Source organism: Pinus tabuliformis, chromosome 3_2, assembly GCF_031772625.1.
Source record: "Pinus tabuliformis cultivar Carrire ecotype Pingquan chromosome 3_2, CPIR1, whole genome shotgun sequence".
NCBI lineage: Eukaryota > Viridiplantae > Streptophyta > Pinopsida > Pinales > Pinaceae > Pinus > Pinus tabuliformis.
Genome location: NC_142302.1, coordinates 985064164 through 985083117, shown reverse-complemented (window position 1 = coordinate 985083117; position 18954 = coordinate 985064164). Strand labels below are relative to the sequence as shown.

The window sequence follows — 18954 nt, the reverse complement described above, 5'->3', positions numbered from 1 at the left end:
ATGATATCTGATGCCATGGGGCATCTTCTGTATTGTATTTCTATCCCTACTCCTTGTCTTTTCAGCATTTCATTTCTGTTTTTAGGATTAGATTTACTTTTCATGTTGTTAGTTAGTCAATAAATGAAGAGCTTTTATCTTTCCTGTGCTTAATGTATATGATGATTTTGGAATGGACGCTACTTATTTTTATCTGTGTGTTGTATGGGTGCAGATTCTGGATTCTCACATTCCTACAGTGCAGCAACGTGTCCCCAAGTAGAGCCAGATGTTGACCACTACCGGTCAACTACCCATGCAGTACACCCCCTTTTCTTTGCCAAAAGGGGCAGCACCTGAGCGACGTGTCCGTGCCAGCGTACAGTCATCAGCAGCTTGATCATTTTAATTGTAAACCCAGTCTGCATGTATGAATTGTAAATAATCTAAGCAAATCAGAGTCATGTATGTAAAATTGCCTAGGTGGACCTAACTTTCTAATGATAATCTACATCCCGGGAGGTTTTTCGTCTCACCGATCTACGATCGGCAGAGTTTTCCTTCAACCTGACCCCAAAGCCGGGATGCATTTTGTTATTAGAACTTTAGTAGAAGCCTAGCGTGTTAATCTGCTAGATTATAGTTGTGTCGCAGAACTGGGTGGTTTATGAGGGTCTGTGTTAAAGTGGGTTTGTCCCCTTAAGATGTAAATTGTACAAGTCATGATGTAATGTGTCTTGAGGGTTGAAAAATGTTTTAGTCCCCTCATGAGTCCTAAGTCCTAGGTCCTAGGTGATGTTTCCAACGGCTTAGTTCGAATGATCCATTTAAGAAAATAAATGAAATACTAAAATAATAAAAAAATTAAAAAATTAAATAAATTAAATAAATAAATAAAAAATAATAATAAAAAGTTCATAAAATGAAGCAAAAACCCTAAATAATAAAATAATAATATTTTTGTGAATGCATGCAAGATATCTTTTTTTTAATAAAATCGACGGATGAGATTAAGAGATGTCTTAATCCTCATCGACGGTCGAGATCACTTCAACATGGATCACTCAAACTAGCCGTTGGGATCATTTCCTTTATATAGGGTCTTAGGGGGTCATTTTTCAGTTTTAACTGATCTGTGAGTCTGTACTGAAAAAGCTCTCTTGTAATCTGATTTCTGGTTAATAAAAGAAGACTTTGGGGTCCAAATCTTGCTGGTGTTACTCTCTGGAATTGCTGTGAGATGTTTATTTTTCTGCATATTTCAGTTTTCAGCCATTAACAATAGCTTGTTTTCAAAGTATTGTGAGCACAGGTATCTTGTTCACTTGCTAGGGTTTGAGTGTTGTTAGGATTTCTGAAATAATGGCAAGTATCTCCATTATTTCCTAAGATCTAGCAGCATTCTTGCTCTCTTTTGTTGATGGTTGTTTGAGATGTGCAGGGAATCTATTAGTGGAGAATATTAGTGGGCGTTTGGGGAAGTTCTAGGCTGAACCAGCCGACTCCTACAGGCTTTTCTTTGCAGAGCCCAGCTGATTTGCCCTGGGTTAATCATTTGAATTTATTTTTCTGGTTTACATGAGAGATTTCTGAGTCTGTTCACAGTAAAATTCAAGTCTCTGATATTTCGAAAATGTTACTGTAAATCATTGTTAAATCTGGCTAAAAAAAGGGGCCAAAATCTCAGACTCTGCTTAACTGATCTAGGATCTTGAAAATTTTGTTAATTTTGTTTTTTTTTTGCACATACGTTTTATGTCTATCTTCTATGTCGAAATTGCATTTTTTTTAGGGCTGTTCCTTTACATTTATTAAATCTGTAACAGGGACGTAATTTTGCAGAGGAACGTGGCTACAATCTTCATTCAAGTCAGGGTTTATAAAGAGATATCTGTTATCAGCATTCTGAGTTCTGGGCCAACACAGTGAAACATTTACTTTCGTGGGCATCGAGCCTTATTTTACACACACGATTCAAAGCCGCCGTCTGCGTTTGATCATGACTGAGGTTCAGCATTAAAACTTCGAAGAAGCCGTGTATCTGGAGTTCTGTTTTAAGTTCAATCAGCGTCTCTGTATGACAACAATAAACATTGGGTTTAAAAGGAATTTGCTGCTGTAAACATCGCTTGAGGATTGAAACATTATTCGTTGTTCCCTCTCGTTCATCACCTGAAGGCAGTCCGCACCTCAGGCAGCATCGTTTTTCTTCTAATTTTTGCGAGAACGATTGTATGAGATATCATTCCGCTCCAGGTTCTGGGTTAAAACGTTTTGATTTCACATTCGGATAGCAGTTACGCCCTTGAAGCCTGCAAGCATTCGTTACCTTTCTCTGTCCGCCGTCAATCCGGGTAAGCTGTTGCAGAGGTAAGTATCAGTTTCCCTTCGTTTTCTGCTGAGTATCGTGGAGCAAATCGATCTGCTCAGAATTGTCTCGGCCCGCATCTTCCATTACGCCGTCAATACGCAGGTAATATCTCATTTGTTTGGGCACATCGTTTTGTGTTTTAACGTGGTTGCATGCGAGGATTCCAGCGTAGGGTAAATCGTTTGGTTAGCGTTTGGTTAACGTTTGGTTTGATAGCGTTAGGTTAGCGTAGTCTTAGGTTTTGCTTTACGTCTTAGATTTAAATTTATTTAGATTTTTAATTAGTTTTTTTTTATTTAGTCTTTTAAATTCGTTATTTTGAAAATATAAAAAAATAAATAAAAAAGATTTATTTACGTTTAGATTTATTTTTGATATAGTTTGGTTTTCATTTTTAGTTTTTCTTTATAAAAAAAAAAAAAAAAAATTGAAATTTTCTATTTTGCCAAAATCCAGCTGTTTCCAGGAAATTATCAGGCTAAGATTCGAATTTATAAATGCGAAATGGATGTTTTGCCTGTACATGACTGATTATCTTAAAAATGGTGTCTGATAAATGATTTGTGATTGCATTAGTATTTTCTTATCTGCTGGATATCAATATTGAGATTTGGTCATTTTGGGACTTTGTGGTTTTACTGGACATTTAAGCAGTCCTAGTTATCTGATGATAGATGATTACTTTTCATGGTTTATGTTCTTACATCATCTAGCAAGTATCCATTTAAAAAGTCAATCTCATAAGGCACTAGTCCACCAAATTAACAGAATCATTTTAGTGCATCTCGTCTCCCAGCCTAACTGTTTGGCAGTTGGCCTTCATCATTTCACAGGGTCTACCCCCCTTAGCCGCGGGAGACAGGCTTAAACGGAGGGATCGGGGATCAGAGTGACAGCCCCCGGTCTGAGCGTTGTCGTGTCAATCCGCGCGACAACACAGCTCATCACGAATCTCCTTCAGTTTCGTAAGGAACGGATCCAGTCGCTCCCCTTTCTGCATCTGAGCAGATCTCAGCTTCTACTCTAAGTACATCTTTCATTGCTCGGAAATTCCCTGATATAATGTGGCCAAGGCATCCCACATTTCCTTTGCTTGCAATGTGGCACACCACGTGATCCTTGGCTCCATCTAGGATCATCCTCTTCGCCTTAGCCATCCCAGCCTTGCACTTTTTTAGCAGATCTGCATCCGCAAGTTCAACCACCACATTATCAACGTACATCTTGAGGGCATGCTCATCAAGCAGGAAGGTCATCCTAGCCTTCCAGATAGCATAGTTGGAAGCCCCTTCCAACTTGTCCTCATCCCTCAAGCCACTAGTTGCCATCTCCTATGAAAACTATCGAACAACTCCCTCTTTCTCCCTACAGCGTAGCTCCTAGGCTAACTCATGCACTCCCTGATGGAGTTGGGAAGTTGTTGCTCCTCTGCTACTCAATAACTGAGAAACGCTGATTTCAATGTTGCGAAAATTGGCATCAGGATAAAATCGGCAAGGGTCCGAAAAACCAAAAAATTGGTAAAATATCGGTAAAAATCGACAAACATCGGCAAAATTAAGATACAATCAAAATATTTGTAAAAATCGAAAAACATCAACTAGGCCAAAAAATCGTGATTTCGAGATAAAATCGGGATGTTATCGAGATGTTCGAAACACTGGTTGATTTCCTCAGCACGAAATCACTGAGGAAGTATTCCCTCACCATGCTCCGCTGCTTCTTTCTTTTAACGTCTTTTCAGCGTGGCAAAGTTGCCTACTTAAAAATTTGCGTCCACCAATTGCTCCTCACGCTAAGGCTAAGCACTGCTCCCTCTGCCACCGCAAAATTCGAACTAGAAGCTCTTTCTCTCCGTCAACTCACTCAGAGAGAGACTCTCTCGGATTTTCGACCCTCTAGCAGGAACTGTGCAAACCCTCTGGGGTTTCAACTTGTTGCCTCCTGCAGCTTTTCGATTTCCCCTTCTGCTCAGCGCTGGGGTTTCTAGTTCTGCTCCTCTTGTTTCTCCTACACTAGCTCTGATACCATGTGAAAATTCCTACACTAGAATCCCTACTGCAGCAAACTGATGTCACTTCTACTTGCTTAAATCACACAAGTTATTTACTGCCTTCTACAGTAAATTTCGAAGTAAATAAATCTGCAGCTTTCACTTAATTTATATATATGCAGAAATAAAATATTGAGCAAGATAGAAAAATACACACATAGAACACAGTTATTTTTGGACAAATAGTCCCCGGAAAAACCCAATGGGGAAAAGTCAGTGCAGCAGCTCTAAGGGTTTTTCTTATTATGCAGTAGAAAAATATGAATACATCATTGAATACCTCACAGGGTTATTCAGTTATAGAGAGAAATACTGGCAGAATATTTGTGAGTTTACCTCACACAATCACTGAGGAAAGTCTCGATTGTTCCAGCTACTGGATGAGATGCCCCTACCAAGCACTGCGGTAGTTCTGTGTTGCCTCTACATTGTCCCAGTGTCAACCCTTTTAGGCACTGCGTCACCCAGCTGGGCATTCGATCAGAAGCCCAGAGGCACTGCTCTCAGCCTCCTGGTCTCACACCCCGGCTTCCGGTTGCTGAAACTGACCCTCTGCTCTGATTTTCAACTCTCTCTCTACCTCTACATCACTTTTGTGTGGCCCTTCTAGCCCTGCGTCAACCTCTGCATCAGGCTTCTAGATCACTTATTGCCTCTCTCTGTTGATGTATCTCTGACTGAGAATCTCTCTCTCCAAAAGCTGTTATCCCTGCCCCTCAACTGCAAGAGATTCCTTCAATCGATTTTTCCTCTTGAGAACTTTTCACTTCAGAAAATCGATTTCTCGCAATCTCTCTGTGTGTTTTCCAAATGACCCTCAATCCCTTCTTATATCTTCCTGATGGACAACCAACGGCCTAGATTAAAACATAATCAAAGGCTCAAATCGATTTGATTTGATCCATGGCTTTTTCTAGAAGTTTCACCCCTGATTAGATTAATACCCATTAATATTTTAATTTTCCTAAGTTTAGACTTAGGAACCCCATTAAAAATATTAATTATTTTAATAAAATCACTTACGGGTGGAATTTCCCAAAACACTTTTTGGATTCCTTGGAATACCTATGCCCAAGCCTCCCTGCAAAATTTGAGGCTTAGAGCGCATCCGATGCTACCCCAAATCAACAAGCCTCCCACACGTGCGAGAATCTAGAGCTGTTGTACAGTCACTTCAGCCTACACCTACATCTCAAGAAGGATCTCATTTGAAGGAAGGTGTCTACATAAATGAAGGATATCTCTAAGGATAGAAGAGAAGCATCTCATCTAGAGCAAGTACAACAAGGTTTACTAACAATTGAAAGAAGAACGAAGTGCCAAAAGGAGGAGAATGAAGTGTCGGGGAACGAAGTGCGAGGGAAGCAAGTGTCGGGGAACAAAGTGCAAAAAGGAGAAAGGACTTGACTTGTGCTTGGAGGACATTCTAGTCAAGGGTCTAGGGTTTGGCATTAATCAATAAGAAGCGTCAATAAGAGAAACTTAGTAAAGGGTTTTCCTCTCAAGAGAACAGAGGTTTTGGCCCCTAGCAGAGAGCCAACATCTTGTGTTCTTCTTCTTATCTTTTCGGTAGCAATTTGATGAAGTACACACACATGCATTACTAATAAGAAGAAGAAGATTAAGCTAGCAAGAAAAGTAAAAGACTCCACAAATTGTTATCAAGTCAAGAAGAATCACACTACATAGAATTGCCCTTGATTCTTCAACACAAACCTCTGAAATGGAAGGACTTTGCTATCATCGAGACAAAACTTCCAGTTGTTAAAAACCAGTTAGAAGAAACCCAAAAAGTTTTCCATACTCCAAAAGAAAATCTAAATAATGCAAGAAATCATATCAAGCAGCAAGTTGACCAAAACAGAACCGAGAGAGAATTTAAAGTTGGAGAATCAGTATTTGTCAAACTTCAACCTTACAAGCAATTGTCCTTAAACCAGAAGGGAAAAAACAAATTGGCACCAAGGTTCTATGGACCGTACCAGGTCAACAAAAAGATCATCCAACATACAGTTTAAGCCTTCCTGATAAAAGTCGTGTTCACAACGTTTTCCATGTATCCTATCTTAAACAGGCACTTGGTGAACATCAATCAGCACAAACAACAATTCCGACCTTAGAAGGTATCATCTCCATCAGGGAAAATAAGTTGCGATCACGAATATTCAAAGAATACCTAATCAAGTGGAAGGACCTACCAAAAGAAGAAGCTTCTTGGGAGACAAAGTGTTTCGTCAACAACACCCGTCGTTACGTATGCTTTGAGGACAAAGAATCTTTTCAAGAGGAAGGCAATGTTATGTAAAAATTAATCAAATCTGTAGATTAATTAGGAAAAGGGCATGATTAAAGATCATGCCCATTCATCAAGAGGCACCCGAGGCAGTATTTAAGCCAGGGGCCTCCCACATTTGTAACCATCAACCATTCAATATGTGTGTGTGTGTGTGTGTGAGTGTGTGTGTTTCTTAATTTTAATGCTCCAAAATTCTTGTTCCTAGAGTCTAGAGGTTGGAGTTGTATTAGCTGAAGGTGATCAGTATCCCTTGGCATATCAACTAGAAGCAATTACAAGTTCTGCAACATCTCTTTTGTTGGAGGCTGAATTATGTCTTGAAGGCTGAATCTACATGTTGAAGCAATTAAATATATTGTGGAGAGAATTTCTAGGTTTCCTCTTCTCGTGATGCGTGTAAATTCCTTGAAGGTCATTAAAAATAAAGTTCAGATTTTGCCTCAGAATTCTAGGAATTAATATTTCTTCACTATGTTCATGATATGTTTGACGAAAGTCTAAAGTACCTTGCTGAAGTTGTTTTTCAGAGTTTACAGGCAAACTGTTTGTAGAAAGACGTCAAAGAAAATGTTTAAAAGTTTTAGAAACATTTGCTTGAAGTTTTCTTGGGTATACCACATTCATCCTGTGTGGAATACCTTGTTTCCCGAACAACTTTAAGAAGAATTGAATGACAAAGAACTTCCCATTCCTCCCCAAGGAAGAAGGGCATACATTTCTGGATGGTTAATCAAACACAACGAGGGACAAGCATCCTGTGTGAAAATTCGAGAATCCCGCCTGAATCTACTACTGCAAAAACTGATTAAACTTTTCCTATTTGTTAATTACTAAAACAAATTATTTACTGCTTCCTACAACAAATATCGAAGCTAATACAACTGCAGCCTTCACTTAATTAATTAATTTGCCCAAAACAAGAACATAACAATAGAGAAAGATACACACAAGTGACATAGTATTTTTTGAACAAATGTCCCCAGAAAAACCCAACACACGGAAAAACCGGTGCCGCAGATTTGAGGTTTTTATTATTATGCAGAAGTATCCTGAATACAACTCTGGATGCCCTCCCAGCAATCCAATTACAGAGAAAATCACTTGGCAAGAAATACTGGTGAGATTACCTCACTCAACACTACCGATCTTGATTGATTCGGCAGTTGAACTGCGAGTTCCCTGACTACTTCTACGTTTCCCCTACATGGGCCCTGCGTCAGCCTCTAAGTCACTGTGTCAACCCAACTGAGAATCGATCTGCCTTCAGAAGCCTTATCCAGCCCTCCCGACTGAGAAACATCAGCTCCTTCAGCAAATTTGGACCTTTGCACTGGAAGTTGTTGCGCTGCTCTACGTGGGGCTTGCGTGAGCACTTCCTGGATCTACGTCACCCTCTCTGCCCTCTGTGTTTCCTCCTCTGTGCGTCTCTCTACCTCTCTGCTAAGTATTCTTGGCTTCAGATTAGATCCTTCAACCAAAACTTTCTCTACCCCTCTCTGCAACAGCGCACTATCAAAATTCACCCCGCAGTTGCTCTACTTCAGAAAATCGAACTTTTGAACTCTCGGTGTGTTTTTCCAAGTGACCCTCAAGCTTCCTTAAATAATCTCCTTGTTGACATTCAACGGCCCAAATTAGAAGTTAACCAATGGCTAAGATCATTTCTACTTGATCCCTGTCTTCTTCTAAAAGTTACACCCACAACTTATATTAATACCCTTTAATTATTTTATTTTCCTAAATTTAGACTTAAAGTCTTTTTAAAAATAATTAATTATTTTAATACCACTGTTTCTGGGTGGAATTTCCCATAACGCTTTTTGGGTTCTTTGGAATACATGTGCCTAAGCCTCTCAGCAAAATTTGAGACTTAGTGCACATCTGATGCTACTATAAATCAACATCCTGGTGATATGATGTAACAAATTCAGTCTTTGATTTGTTACCAGATTAATCTAGGTTAGATTACCCAACCTAAATTAGATTGTTATTAGTGGTCAACCAAAGGTTTCTAATGTCCACATGGTTCTGCTTGAGAAGGCTGTTTGTCTATCACAGTGCATAAGTCTACATCAGACCTTATCTTCTAAAAAAGCATAATTTAGAAGCAAGAAAAAATGAATCGTAAGTCACATAATGAGAGTGTCCAAATTTATGATACTTATAAAATTTGATGTTGAAAACGTTGTTCATAAGAGTAAAAACAATACCTATTCCAAAAGTAAAGTTTGTTAAAATTAATTGACACATGTAACAATGAACAAATGCATGGATTAATTAAATTTACAAATGAATTTCCACAAAAGATATAATAATTATCTACAATGTCTAAAACAAGGAAGAAAAGTGTAGATGTTTTAGATGCTTGTAAACATGATAACTGTATAGATTCGATAGTAAAAGTTTAAGGGAACATATTATAAGATTAAGTCGTATAAATTTTTAAACCTACACAGGAAGATATACTATGAAGCATATGCATCAGCCATATGCCACTTACCGCTATACCTTCCATTCCCAGATCCACCAGATGCATCTTGCTCCTTTGACCAACATTGAGTTTCATCAACAACTGTAGTTTCTAGCTCTACTTTTTCTGCCTGCACAATCAGAGAGCAAGAAAAAACTGTTTATCAAGATACAAATAAATGTCAAATATATTGAAGTACACAGAGAATAATGTAGCAGAAAGAACTCCATTTCATCATAACTTTGCTGACTTCAATGTGCAAACCACACAAGAATCCAAAGGAATTACAATACCTTCATGCATATCCTTGTCCATAAAATTCCACGTATTTGGGGAGTCACTATTACATCTATTCCAAATATCACTTTTATTGACTTAAATGCTTGTTAACAAATAACTCTTTAGCATTTTTTGAGTTAAAAGCATAAAGACCAGAATACGACGAAGACTTGCAAGACATCCAAATAGATCCTAATGACAAAAGACCAAAATATTATGCCCAGTGCCCTTCATACATTACATGAATGACTGTAACATCTACATAACATGCATTTAGTTGTACAACCCGAAGCAAGGTTTCCAAAATGCTGTTAGCAAGGGACTTAATTTTCTAGCAAAAAATGGACAACTATAGCGTGATAGGTAAAATCTATGTCAACTATATCTCTAAATAAAAAGGAAGACAAAATTTCAGAGTCCACTAATTTACATCCTATCAATATTTTCTGCAACTTTGAACTAAAGTTGTGATGTAGTAACAAAGATGTTTAGTTTTCCTACAATTTTAAAAATGTTTTCCATTAAGTGATCTGTTAAAGAGAAGCATCCACCATGGAATTCAATTTGGATAGATTACTCCACCTTTTGACAAACCAATCCTCTAGAATGCACCTTAAATCACTCTTTCTCTTGTTTCCTTGCAAGTTCAGGAATAGCTTATCACATTGACATTCAATGCATTAAAATCTCAAAAGTGCGGAAAGTAGGGACCAATACATGGAGAATGAGTATTCACTGAATTTTACAAGTAAAGAAAAACAAGAATATACAAGATACCTGAATTCTGGGTACCAAACAATGTCAGAATCTACAGAAATCAACAGTATGTTTTGGTATATCTAAGTTTAGATTGAGTCTTTCTAAATTGTGACATGCAGATGAAACAAAATGAAAGATGGAAGAACTTGACAATATGAAAGAGATACTACTAATTTCATCATCGGGATATTTTACCAACAGAAAGGCTTCTTGTGATAGAACATGCATAATGGTCATAACTACTAGAATGTCTTTTAGACCAATGTTATACTACTAATTTCATCCTTGGGATCTTTTACCAACAGAGAGGCTTCTTGTGATAGAATATGCATAATGATCATAACTACTAGAATGTCCTTTACACTAATGTTACACCAGTGTTGATAATATCGGTATTGGCAAAATATCGGCGAGGGTCCAGTAAACATCTTATCGGCAATATCGGCGAAAATATCAGCAAACATCGGCAAGCATAAAAAAAATCAATTTTTTCAAATTCTTAAACATAGCTGATATTCTCAAAATATGGTGATATTTTTGTCAATATTTTCAAAATATCGCGATATTTTGCCGATCTCTGACGATATTTTGAAAATATCACGATATTTTCTCGGCGATATATCGTTTTGCTGAAAATATCACAATATTTTCGAATATCGCTGATATTATCAACAGTGTGTTACACTACTAGTTTCATCCTCAGGATCTTCTACCAACAAAAAGGCATATTGTGATAAAATATGCATAATGGTCATAACTACTTGAATTTATTTTAGCCAATGTTTTAGAACTCAGACTCAACCTCACAATTGGTTGTTGAAATTTCTAAGTCTGACACATTAGAAATCCCTACTGCATTATCTGGTTTAATTTCTCCTACTTTTTCATTCCATTAACAAGTTATTTATAAATATAAATACTGAAATAAACACAAATGCAACCTTAACTCATATACAAATCAACCACTGAAACATTGAGACAAACACACAAGGGACACCGTTATTTTTGGACAATCGTCCCCGGAAAAACCCAATGCGGGAAAACTGGTGTAACAATTCTGAGGGTTTTATTATTATGCAGATTCTTGAGTACAACTAGGGTGTCAGAAATGGCTCACCCAACAGAGATTGTTACACGGCAGTAATACCTCTTCTTGGAGACAAATATTTAGCTCCTCAGCTCTAGTTTGCCTCACGAAAATCCTTTCGGCGCTTCCTCTTAGCTCTGCGTCAGCCCTGCTAGCCTCAGTGTAGCTCCTGAAGCCTCTGCATCAACCTTTTGGCTCTCTGCGTCAGCTTTTGGCCCCTCTGCGTCACCTACGCAAGCCTCTCTGCCTCTGCGTAGTCCCCAGCTGCCTCAGCGTAGCTCTAGCTGCCTTTGCATCAACCTATTCGGTCTCTACGTTGACCCTCTGGCACTATCCCTGCCTCTTTGCTATGTACTCACTGCCCCTCGCTGCAACAAATCACTTGTTCGAATTTTCTCAACAAGCCCTACTCCAAAAAATCGAACTGACTAATCAATCTTGGTGTATCTCCAACTGACCCTCAAGCCTCCTCTTATACTTTTCCTGTTGAATCTTCAACGACCGAGATTAAGTCTTTAATCAACGGCTAAGATTAGAATTGGCTTGATCCACGTCATTTAGAACATTCTCACCCAGTTTTATATTAATACCCATTAATATTTTAATTTTCCTAAGTTTAGACATAGGGACCCCACTAAAAATATTAATTATTTTAATATCTCTCCAACCGGGTGGAATTTTCCCAAACCATTTATGGGTCTTGGAGATCTTATGTGCCTTGGCCTCTCTAGCAATTTTCATGGCTAGAGCACATCTGATGCTACCACAAATCAACATTGGTCAAGGGTCAACTCAGACCCACAATTAGACTCAAAATGACTCGGATCGATCTGATTTCAATGGATTCAGTTTATTAAAATATACATAAAATATTGAATGTCGATGAAAAAAGTATATTTTAAAGATTCCAACCATGATTCCAAAAAATTATTGAAATTTTGAAAGAAAGCATTATGAATATTGTTGGGATTTAAGGCAATAAGTTTCAAGGTGATATGAAGAGTAAATATAGCAAAATGGTTTCGAATTTGTTCAAGAGAATAAGAGTGAGTGATGGACCCTTTTAAATGGCCATATGGGGTCAACTAATGTCTCCCTTGAAAAGATATAAGTGGATCCAAGGTGATGACTAGGGTTGTCCACTACAAACCCTAGAAGAATATTTAATACTCTCACAAGCTTCAAGATAAAATTCAAGGGAAGATTCTCCACCAGAAACCTTCTTAGGCTTTAAAAGAAAGGGTCTATCCAAGAATAATATAAAGAGAATGTACCCTCACCACTAGATAAGTACATTTACACTTAATAACATTAATAATAAATCCGCAAGACTTGAAAAGACCAGTTATTCAAGAAATCGTTGTACATCCATAAACCCTAGCCATGAAAATCCATAGAAGCTACAAAGCCATCCACAAATCATCCCCTCAATGCAGTGCATTTAATCAGATATTATAGCTCCAATAACAGGACAAAAAATCTCCAACAAAATTTCAGAAATTCAGAATTTGCTAAGGGATTTCTTCCCCAATCGAACCGTGAGAAATAATGAGGAAGTGCACCTTTATTTATGGGGAGACAGTCAACTTCATTTACAATTAAATATTAATGTTTCAAGAGAAAGCCCCTATTCTAGCCCACGGAGGAGTAAAATGCCCTCTTCTCTAATTAATTAATTCAAAGCCCATAAAGAAGGGTTGTCCACGCCACATGTACAATGAAATCACGTGAAATAACCTTCCAAATCTTCCTCAACATGTGGATATGTGGGCCTTCAAGGTACAACATGTATCCTTCCAAAAGGTGGAATAATTCCAACAAACAACTTAAGAGGCAGCCCTCAAATCCATTTCAACATCAAAGCTCACAAAATTCAGCTCAAATCAAATTTGTAGGTTGGTTCAAGCATCTAAGAAGATCATTGTCCCCACAAACACACAAATAAATATATATACATCAACATTTTTACATTAACATGATTTGCTCTCCAAAGTAGAAATAATAGATGCCCCAACAATCTTCTAACCATGCCAAAATGAGTTTCACTTGGATTCACCTTCTTCAAGATTCATAGACTTTTCCTCGTAATGCTACTTAATTAGTGTAGTGTCAGCCTTGTCAAACAATTTCATTTCTACCTCTTTCTACTCTAGGTGTTTGTCTAGTTTTTGCAACTCCTTGCCCATCTCATTATGTCACCTCATGTTAGGTCCCTATAATACTAGTGATTACCCCATTACTATTGTAGTTGTATCCCTTATTAATATTGTTGTGCCCCTATTGTCCCCATATTGTTATTACTGTGCCCCATATAATTCATCTATTGTTATTTTTGTGCCTTTATATTATTATTGTTAGGTCGGCTAGGTTATATTGTGACTCCTTAGACTCCTATATATAGATAGAAAGGAGGTTTTGTCATTTGAATCATCAAAGAATCATTCATTTGTGTAATGTAAAGGAGGTTGCCCCCTCGAAGAGGCTGAATTCTAAGGCGTTGATCTATCTTTTCTATCTTTTTGTGAGCTGGTTTCATAACATTTGGTATCAGAGCGTTGGATTCTAGGGTTTCGTTGCTCCATATAGGTCATTGTGGGATTTTCGCTCTAACCTTTTTTATGCGATGTTTCAGAAGTGAAAAAAACCCATTTGAGAAGAAATCGCATTGAACCTCGAGTTCGAATTTCAGAAGTTTTCGCGCTATATTTGCGGAGATATGATCTGAGGAAGTTGGTCCTTTTGCAGACTCCTGAATTACATTCCAAACAGGTGACCTGGGAAAAATCGTCATAACTTTCTCTCAGAGCATCGGATTGAAATTTCGTAAGAAGGTACAGAAAGAGGACAGACTATAGTTTCTTGTATATATTTTTCAGAGCCAAAGGTCGAAAAAGGGACACGTGGCATGTCGTACAAGTTCGCTCTACTGAATTAGTCTATAATCAGGTTACTGTGGGAGATTTGGCATAACTCTTCCTTGGAGAATCCAATTTGGATCAGACTAGTGGCATTGGAAAGAGGACACAGAGGGTTACTGCAGGTCGCAATTTCAGAACTGGATGATCCGAAATTACAAAGATACATCAGAGGCAATATTGAGCTCCTACAAAGTGAAAAAATATGTGTAGATATTTTTAAATTTTTGCTTAAGCTTGGTTTGAAAAATTATTTTGAAAGAATTCAAAGGGCATAGTAGAGCATTATTATCGGTAACTGATGCCCCAAGGAAAGAAAATGCAAACACCTAGTAAGCAACCTGAAAGCTCTAGCATGACTCATGAAGAAGAGGAAGAAATGCTACATGATATATCAAATTTACAAGACCAAGTGCAACAAAGGTCACTCTCACAAAAGCTAACAGAAGCTAAGATAAATGGCGTGGAATCTAAGATAAAGGGCATGGAAGCTAAGATGGACGATTTGAAAATAGATTTGAAGACAGGCATGGCAGATTTGAAGACAGATTTGACAAATTTTCTACAAGAAATACTTACTAATGGTGAAAGGGTAGTAAAGGAAACTCATGATGCAAACAAAAGAAATGTTAATCATGATTTCATAGACTCTATTGTTGGATCGACGACCCACAATATTCCAAAAATCGATATGAGGAGGTTTGATGGCAAGGATCCCGCAACATGGATATTACAGATGGAGCAATTTTTTGATCTCAATAATGTGCAAAACACACAAAAGGTACGTAATGCAATTTTATATTTGGAACCAAATCAGTTTGTATGGTATCAATGGTTTTTCTCTCGTAAACAAATTATCACTTGGGCAATTTTTACGGAAGAATTGACAGCACATTATGAAGATATAAAAAGCAACACTTTTTTTAGCCAATTGATAAGTCTCAAACAAAAGGGTTCAATAATGGAGCACATTGAGGAGTTCCAAAAATTGAACATAAGGGTAAAAAATATTCCAGATGAGCATAGGATTGATGTGTTCATAGGGACTTTAAAGGATAATATCCAACATGATGTTCGCCTTTGGGAACCTGATTCATTAGAGAAGGCATTCAGGTTAGCAAGAAAAATGGAAAGCAAAATTATGGCAACCAGGAAGCATACCACTCACAACTATAAAGATGGAAGTGTTGTTGCCCCTAGTCTTCCACAACCTATAAGGTTGACACCACAACAATTGGAAGAAAAAAGAGCAAAAGGGCTTTGTTACAGTTGTGATAGCAAATACACTAAGGGTCATAAGTGTGCTGAGAAGAAATTATTCTACACAGATTGTGAAGAGGAAGAAGAAAAGGAGCAAGAAAGGTCAAAAGAAGAGGATATACTCTAGGAACAAAGCCAAGATAATAAAGAAATGAATCCGACCATATCTTGTAATGCATTGGCTGGAATTACCACTCCTCAAACCATCAAGATAGAAGGACAAATCAAGAAGAAAAAGGTAATAGTGTTGATTGATTCAGGAAGTACCCACAATTTTATTCATTGTAAGGTAGCAAAAGAATTGAATTGCTTCCTATATCCAGCACCAGAGTGTCAAGTGATGGTTGCAAATGGAGGAACAATAAATTGCTCTAGAAAGTGCCATAATATGAAGCTATCCATGGGAGAATATGTATTGACTAGCCCAATGCTTTCCATTCCAATGGGAGGTGCTGATGTTGTACTAGGAGTCCAATGGCTACAATCCTTGGGTACAATAGCTTTTAATTTTCAAGAACTTTTCATGAATATTTTTGTGGAAGAAAAGGAAGTTGAATTAAGGGGTATTGCAGGGAAACCTGGAAAGATAATCAGCTCAAACGATATGACAAAGCTTCTAAAAAAGAAACAAAGAGGTGTAATTGCACAATTGTGTTCGCTAGATGTTTCCACATCGAAATCATCTATTTTTCCAGATCTCCAAAAAGTCTTGGACAATCATTCCAAGGTATTTGAGACTCCCAAAGGTCTCCCACCTATTCGTGATCATGATCATGCTATTCATCTGATTCCAGGAAGTGTTCCTCCAAACATCAGGCTGTACAGATATCCCTATGCCCAAAAGAGTGAAATTGACCGTATGGTTGCAGAAATGCTAGAGGCTGGTATAATTCAACCTAGTCAAAGTTCTTTCTCTACTCCAGTAGTATTGGTGCACAAGAAGGATGGATCATGTCGCATGTGTCCAGATTATAGGGAGCTCAACAAGCTCACTATTAAAGATAAGTTTCCCATTCCTGTCATTGATGAATTACTGGATGAATTGCATGGATCAATTTACTTCACCAAGTTGAATCTTCGTTCAGGATATCATCAAATCAGAATGAAGACTGAAGACATTTCGAAAACAGCATTTAGAACTCATGAGGGTCATTATGAATTTTTGGTCATGCCTTTTGGCCTTACCAATGCACCTTCTACATTTCAAGGTTTGATGAATTCCATTTTCAAACCCACCCTTAGAAAATTTGTGTTAGTATTTTTTGATGATATACTAATCTACAGCAAGTCTTGGAAGGATCATGTTAAACATGTTGACAGGGCGCTACAACTATTGGAGGAGAAACAATTATATGCAAAAAGATCCAAATGTTTCTTTGGAGTACAAGAGGTGGAATATCTGGGTCATATTGTATCTCATGAAGGAGTTAAGGTAGACCCTAGCAAAATTAAAGCCATTAAGGAATGGAAAATCCCCACATCCATAAAGCATCTGCGAGGATTTCTCGCGTTGACAGGGTATTATCGCAAGTTTGTTAAAAATTATGGGAGAATAGCAGCACCTCTAACAACATTATTGAAGAAAGATGCATTTTCATGGACTCCAGAAGCAACAAAGGCCTTCGAACATCTTAAAGAGGCAATGTGCCAAGCACCAGTCTTAGCTACACCGAACTTCACAAAAACCTTTATTGTGGAATGTGATGCTTCAGAAAATGGAATTGGTATTGTTTTAATGCAAGATGAAAGACCCATTGCTTTTGAAAGTCGTCCAATCAAGAGAAAGATTTTACACAAAGCTATTTATGAGAAGGAAATGTTGGCAATACTACATGCACTTAAGAAATGGCGACCCTACCTAATGGAAGACACTTCAAGGTAAAAACGGATCATGATAGTCTTAAATACTTTTTAGAACAAAGATTATCCTCTGAAGAGCAACAAAAGTGGGTCACAAAGATGTTGAGTTATGACTTTGAAATCATCTACAAAAAAGGGAAGCAAAATGTGGTGGCAGATGCACTCTCAAGAAAGGATGAGGATGTGGAAGCATTGTTGTGCGCCATTTCTATTATCCAACCAGATTGGATAAACGAAGCAAGGGAGGAATGGAAGAATGATAAAGAAGTGTGGGCACTTATTCGAAAGTTACAACAAGATTCCAGTACATCTGATACATTTAGCTGGCAAAATGATTCGTTATGGTACAAAGATCGCTTATACCTCTGTAAGAATTCCCAACTCAAACAAAAGATTCTTATGGAATTGCACACTTCTCCCATAAGAGGGCACTCAGGATTTTTAAAAACTTACCACAGGGTTAAGAAGGAATTTTTTTGGGATGGCCTTAAATCAGATATTCAAAATTTGTGGCGGAATGTTTGGTTTGCCAACAAAATAAAGTTGAAACAATTAAGACCCTGGGTCTATTACAACCTTTATCCATTCCAAGCCAACGTTGGGAGAAGGTTTCAATGGATTTCATCACAGGTTTACCCAAGTCTGAGGGAAAGAGTGTCATCATGGTGGTAGTTGAGAGACTTACCAAGTATGCACATTTTTGTGCATTATCACATCCATTTAAAGCCAGTACAGTTTCTACTGCATTTATGGAAACAATTCAAAAGCTACATGGAAACCCAAAGATTATTGTAAGTGACAGAGATCCCATTTTCACTGGAAATTTTTGGATAGAATTATTTTCTTGTCTCGGTACTCAGTTAGCTCATAGCTCATCTTATCATCCTCAATCTGATGGGCAAACTGAGATAGTAAACAAATGTTTGGAAGGATATCTTCGTTGCTTTGTATCTGATAAACAGACACAATGGGTCAAATGGTTGCCTCTGGCTGAATGGTGGTATAACACTTCCTTCCATACAGCAACAAAATTGAACCCATTTATGGCACTTTATGGATATCAGCCACCATCCATCACATCATATTTAAGAGAAAATTATAAGGTTCAAGCAGTGGAACATCACATCAAGCATCAACAACAAGTCCTCCAACTCTTAAAGGATAACCTCATGTTGACGCAAAATAGAATGAAACAACAGGCAGATCAACATCGCAACGAAAGAAGTTTTGATGTAGGTGATTGGGTATTCCTACGGCTACAACCATATAAACAAATGTCCCTCAAGCAAGCTAAGAAGGATAATAAATTATCACCAAAGTATTATGGTCTGTACAAAGTGTTGCAAAAGATTGGTACTATGGCATACAAATTGGAGCTTCTTGCAGCTTCTCGAGTGCACCCAGTTTTCCATGTTTCATGTTTAAAGAAGATTATAGGCGACAAGCTCCTAGTTCAAACAATATTGCCAGAACTTGACGAGGAAGGAAAAATTATATTGGAACCAGAAGCAGTCATAGAAACAAGAACTCGACAGCTACGAAATCGATCAATTTCGGAGTATCTCATCAAGTGGAAGAACTTATCCGCTGAAGATTCCACATGGGAGGATGATAATTTTATACAG

General features: G+C 37.8%; 1 protein-coding gene across 1 annotated transcript in view; it reads right to left on the bottom strand.

The window, feature by feature from the left end:
• LOC149183915 (oxysterol-binding protein-related protein 1B-like) overlaps positions 1 to 18954 on the bottom strand; it is a 298066-nt gene that overhangs the window by 157034 nt on the left and 122078 nt on the right. Inside the window, exon 4 of the mRNA XM_089417310.1 lies at positions 9200 to 9299. Within this exon, the coding sequence (XP_089273436.1) occupies positions 9200 to 9299 (100 nt within the window). The remainder of the gene's footprint in view (positions 1 to 9199; positions 9300 to 18954) is intronic.